Source organism: Lissotriton vulgaris, unplaced genomic scaffold (genome assembly GCF_964263255.1).
Source record: "Lissotriton vulgaris unplaced genomic scaffold, aLisVul1.2 SCAFFOLD_14080, whole genome shotgun sequence".
Taxonomy (NCBI): domain Eukaryota; kingdom Metazoa; phylum Chordata; class Amphibia; order Caudata; family Salamandridae; genus Lissotriton; species Lissotriton vulgaris.
The window spans coordinates 10204-15938 of NW_028249132.1; the positions used below are offsets into that span (position 1 = coordinate 10204).

The following is a 5735-nucleotide window of genomic DNA, read 5'->3' on the forward strand; positions in this document are numbered from 1 at the left end:
CGCAGCACGCCCCAGGCCGTAGAGGACTGGGATGGCCCCAATGATGAAGCATGTCACCAAGGGGCAACCCTGGTGAGTGAGGGGACACCTAGAAAAAAAGCAATTTCTCCTTTTCTATCTACTATACCTTCTGTCAGGTTACGCAGCCCCTAAGCGCCTACCGTACTATGAAACTACATTTCCCATGAGTAGGCGGGAGACTTGCAGACTATTTAGTGAGACTATATGAGAGTACCCTTGTATGTTAGGACATCACTTCACTGATGCCTGTCTTGTCTTCTCTTACAGGTATCCTTTCCCTGCTGACCCTACCTTTACCCATCCCACATTTTTTATTTTAGTTTGTTATTTTTCTCCCTCGCCTAATGCCTCGAACACCCTGTGTTTACACTTCTGGGTGTTGGTGACATTTGGAGGTGGAACCATATTTGCATCGACTGGATCACGGGGAGTAAACGTGACACCTTCCAGACCAACCCCATTGAGTGTTGTTGTGAATGGATTTATAGTGACCAGCAAGGCTCTCGGGTATCTGGCTACAGAGACCTTATGTTGAATATAGTTATCAATAATTCCACACAGGCCCTGTACTGTCGCATTCTTTCTTTCCACAGTTGTCGATGATATATTCTTACTCTGCTTGACAAAGAACCATTGCTAATGTGAAAGAACTTCAACCGAATTAGTAGTTATACTTTACCATTTGTTAGGCTACAATGTGGCACTGCTCTACTGTACTTCTGTCACCTGCTATATTCTCAGTTGTACCGTTGAATTGCTCAGGAGGACAAACCAGATTTCATTTTCTTTTTTTTCATAGGCATGCAACTGCCACTGTGTCACACCACTACTACCACCGCTATGAGGAAATTTTATCCGACCAAGATTGCCAACGTTATTCGGTGTTTCCCGTGGAGCCAGCCCTGGGCCTAGCCCTACTTTCAAACACAAATTACAGGTAAGATAAGCGTTTGGTGGTTTGGGGGTATAATGGAGTATTAGTACGAGAGACGAGAGCCTGAAGGTAGTACTACTAAAGTCCTAGGACTCTTGGATTCACTTCACTTAGTCTGTGAGAGGCACTTAGTGTTGAAAACATTTGGGCATTTACACTTAAAGGAAGAAAATGGAACTAAACTTTCAGGAAAACAGTCAACGTTAAACCCCCACCCACCAGGCAAGCAGTAAAAAACAGGTATGCTCAGATAAAGTTTGAAAAAGTATATTTATATCCCTAACAAAATAATCTCCCGCAAGACCCTCCCTAACCCCAACGATTGTCCTTCAAAAGTCCCCAAAAACCCAACTCCCAATTCCCACCCCCCAAAAGTCTCTAAAAAAGGGGCAAGGGACACTATGGGTGGATGCTGTTCACTTTTTGGGCCAGGGCATCATGCTCCTCGCGGAGCAAGGCGAGCTCCTGCTGAAGGCGGGACACCATCAGGGTGGTGCGGCGCAGGCGTGCCTTCACTGCCTTGCAGGTGCAAGGCCTGTGAGAAGCAGCTGTTGGCCTTGCTGCTCGGCGGTGGCGTTTGCCTTTGGCAGCCCGGCTCAGTCTCGGTGGACCACTGTGCTGGGTCACGGTGGCAGCCGGTGAGGCCACGGAGGACGACGTTGTCGTTGTTGTCGACCGCACACTTTCCACGTCCTCCAGGGCCACCAGCCGCCGATATTCCGCAACAGTGGCCTCGATTCTCCGTTGCCGGGCCGCTCTAGCCAGCTCCTTCCTCCTTGTTCGTTTGGAAGGAGAACCTATATGAAGAAAGAAAGACATAGTCTGTAACCAATGCTCTTTAAGATTAACTCAATCATTCAGCAGAAATGTGTGCTGCAGTACAACTAGCAACTTGCAAGCGCATTACATAACTATTGAGGCCAGTATCTATCTAACCTCACACTTCTTCATCCTTGCTCTAACATTAGTGGGAGTTTAAGGAACAAATTCTATGAGCACTGTGGACTTCCATTGGAGTCGACTATGAAAGTACACCAGTCTTATTCTTCTTCTTGTCTCTTGTTTTGGAAAATTGGTACGTTATTTTCTGCAAGCCGGCATAATGCCAGCGCGGTAAACTTGCACCCGAGAAAAAGAGACGCACGCCATGAGGAGTGACCTAGACTTGCGTTGCCGTTGCGTTACTGTACCCGTCCAGTACATGCAGGTGGTGAATCTCTTACTTTTCTATTACGGGTGGCACTGAGAATACTCTGTTACAACTCAAGGGCTACTGCTTAATTAATTTAACTTTCACCCTACAGTGGAAATGAGTACTAGAAATGGAAAATTGAAGAAGATAAATAATCTGATTATCTATCACTTCACATGGGATGTTTTTGCTTATATATGGGATGACTTTAGGTGCTTTGCTTTTTATTGAGTGACAGGCAGTGATACACCCACACATGAATGACTGAGTACTACTAAACTTATTAAGAGAGGTAGGGAGTGGCCACCATAATAACCGGATCTATGCAGTGCTTGCAATACAAACTACTGCTACTATTTATGGTAGTATTTGGACAAAATTAAAAGTTCTTTTCCTTGCCTTTCCTACACTGGAACGGACGTGCGGGTGCAGTGTTAGTGTTACATGCTCTTCAAAGTTACACTTAGTTCATCCACTGACCGTCTACTCTCTCTAGATCATGGGTACTCACAAACTTTCTCTCAGGGGCTACATTTACAGTGTAGTTTGGGGCCGAGGGCCGCACTGGTGGGGGCGGAGTCAGAGGGGGCGGGGCTAAAGCAAAACGATAACTTGTGACCATGAGGTTGCACACAGGTCCCTGCAGCAGATGCCCTCATCCACTGAGCCACCAGACCCAGCATTTACATACATCTCTCTCCCTCCTGCTGTCCCTCCTGCCCTCCCTCCATCTCTCTCTCCCTCCTGCCCTCCCTCTCCCTCTGTCATCTCACTGTGTGTGTGTCTATCTGTGTCAGCCTTCAGCCCGGGTTGAGACCGCTTCCTCAACGCGCACACACAGACAACAACACCAAAGTACTTAACAGGTCTTTAAAAGACCATTAACATATTATTGAGGCTTTGTTTGTTTTAGCGCCCCTGCTTCTCCACCCTGACAATCACTGCTTGCCCGGCCCCACAGAGCAGAGGCTTAGTTCTATTTCACCTCTTTGTGGCCTTGCATCTCCACTCTGCTCTGTGGGGGCCGGGGGAGCAGTGATTGTCAGAGTGGAGATGCAGGGGCGCTAACAGGTGAAATACAAAAAAGCCTCTGCTCTGTGGGGGCCGGGGGAGCAGTGATTGTCTGCAAGGTCAGCGCACCGCCAACGAAGGCTTGCCGGGCCACCACCGGCCCGCGGGCCGTACTAGGAGTACCCCTGCTCTAGATACACATATGCTATCTAAGAGTCAGATAGTAGCATGATCCAGGTATATGGACACATACAGTTTCTGTGTCACCCACCCAGGCTGTTGTCCTTCCACCCATCATTGCTTCATCATTCACCCAGCCATGCATCTCATATTCTTGCCTTCCCAGCTAGTCTTCAATCTCAATAAGTAAGGAATATATAAGAGCTTACCTCTGGCCGCCACCACCGTCTCAACTCTCACATCCGGCGCCGCCGCCTCCTCCCCTGATGTTGAATTGCCCTCCGCCTCCGTGTCGAGCACCACCACCACACTGGCCCCGCCACCAGATGTTCCACCTACAAAGTACATTTAAGAATCTTAGAATAAAGCACTCACTAGTCACTAGTATTTGGTCTAGGAATGAAGACATGTGAAAACAATGTAATTTGTGACTGTCTACGTTAAAGTTAAAAAAAATGTCCCTTTTTCCAGGGAAGGTTGTCTTGCTGCACTTTTTGGCACAACTGATGAAGGCTGATTTTTTAACACGCACCATTTTTCTCCACACAGACAGAAGATGGACTTCTAACAACAAGATCAAGTTGAAACCAGGTGAGAGCTCGGCTCGACCACAAGAAATGTCTTCAATTAATCGTCAGCACTAACCACTTTTCCATTATCAGTTAAACGTTTAGTTTTATTATGACTTCATTTTAATAAATGTGTTTACTTTTAATAAAGCTTTTAAATTTAAATACAATCTGTGTTTTTTGGTCCTCCAGACTAGAGTGACTGAACGAAAGGTTTTGCAATTTTTGCAAGCATGAGTCCAGATAGAACACTTCAAAAGACATTATGGACAATCCCAGAGGACTGCACTAAGTTGATAGAGCTATTGCTGACTAGAATCATGGGAGTTTCGCCAACCGTGCAATCTTAGTTAGCTACACAGACAGACTAATAAGAATAATCTAGTAATACCACAGGGAGTCATAGTAGAGGCAGGATAAGAATTTAGATACAGTCTACAAGAAGAGCAAAGACAATTTTGAAAAAATTCAAATGAGGAACGCTAGGAAAAATAGGTACTAGTCTAAAATGAAAACTTACTGGGGCCAGCAGAGGAGCCCTCGCCTGCCCGATCCTGGCCCTGTTGATGAACAGCATCCGCCGCCTGCTGCTCCTGTGTCCTCCTCTCGCCCCTGGGGGGAGCTGACGTACAACATGAAAGAAAGAACAGAAAACATGGATGATTGTTGCTTGTCAATGTCAACCAAATCAAACATTTCAAAAGAACAATAACAAAATATTTCCGCGAAATTATATTGATTATGGTTACTTTTTATTTATTTGCGGACCTGTGACTTCGAAAGTCACGTAACTCACTAAACAAAGTACTGAAACGTTCACCTAGGACTGGCAGGCAGCAGTCCGCAGGCAAGACGCAAAGTGACAGACAAACTCCATTGTGATTTCAGTCAGATCAGTGACAACACTAACAGTTGCCTGCTACATTACCAGTCATTTAAATAGTCAAACTATCAATCCACCGCCACTATTTTTCTTATTGTCAGGGTTACAAAGGAAGGGGCAGATTTAAGCCCTTGCGGCTCTTTTGCGCCGTTCTTGCGTGACTTTTGTGACGCAGCAGCTAAACAAAAAAGGGCGCCATGGTGCGGCGTATAATATTATAACAACGTGACGCATTTGGGAGATGCATCCCGTTATAAAGCCCTGCGCCATCAGGGGGCGTTCCGGCGCAAGGGAGGGCATTCCTGCGCTGGAACACATCCTAATAGTGGCTGAGGGAAATCTACAAAATATCAATCAGTCACCTTTAGGACAATGATGCGTCACACAAACCCTGCACCTGCTTGAAGCAGACGTACGGCTTGACCCAGCATTGGGGAGATAGGGTACCCCAGAGCATTGATGGAGCTGCGCCATCGTTGCGACGCAACTCCAGCAGTAAAGCTTCGGTGACGTTTTGGGCCCATGGGGAGCCGCATTGCAAATACGGCGCACCATGTTTGGTGGTGGTAGCGGGCCGCACAATTAATGGCGCATCCCTGCTACTTTGCAGGGATGCGACGGTAATTGCAATTCTGCCCCTTAGGGGCATACTTACTTACGCGTTCTGGCGCATCTCCAGAGATGCGCCAGATCAAATGCGTCACGCAAAACTACCCTTGCGACACGGCAGATGTGCCTCATTTACAATGCGGCGCGCCCTGGCGCAAGGGTAGGCACTTGCGTGACGCATCTCGTCACGTAAGAGCGGCGCATCGCTGGAGTCACGTCGCCAACGCAATGCAACTCCAGTAATGCTCAGGGCCACCCAATACTTTACATGCTGTGTCAGTCCTTTCGCCTGCTTCGAGCAGACATAAGGAATTGAATTGACGTAGCAGCGTCGCA

The 5735-nt window shown here is 47.2% G+C and overlaps 1 protein-coding gene across 2 annotated transcripts; it reads right to left on the minus strand.

Annotated features, from left to right (window-relative positions):
* Positions 1-359: 359 nt before the first annotated feature.
* LOC147663693 (uncharacterized) lies at positions 360-4534 on the minus strand. Of its 2 annotated transcripts, XR_015305252.1 has the most exons (3): positions 4428-4534; positions 3548-3673; positions 360-1752 (listed from the first exon to the last, which is right to left on the minus strand). XR_015305252.1 is itself a non-coding variant. In XM_086950261.1 (2 exons), exons 1-2 carry the CDS (start codon positions 3684-3686, stop codon positions 1355-1357), a joined length of 537 nt encoding a protein of 178 aa, XP_086806387.1. In that variant the 5' UTR covers positions 3687-3710; the 3' UTR covers positions 360-1354. The 2 variants fall into 2 exon arrangements, 1 of the variants encoding a protein (XP_086806387.1); XM_086950261.1 differs by lacking the exon at positions 4428-4534 and having other exon boundaries at positions 3548-3710.
* Between the last annotated feature and the right edge of the window lie 1201 nt (positions 4535-5735).

What these genes read in the sequence shown, in the direction of transcription:
- LOC147663693 (XM_086950261.1), bottom strand. Translation starts at nt 3,686, where the DNA reads ATGTACTTTGTAGGTGGAACATCTGGTGGCGGGGCCAGTGTGGTGGTG. An exon ending in GACGGTGGTGGCGGCCAGAG is followed by an intron (nt 1,753 to 3,547) that starts GTAAGCTCTTAT and finishes TTCTTCATATAG; the next exon opens with GTTCTCCTTCCAAACGAACA.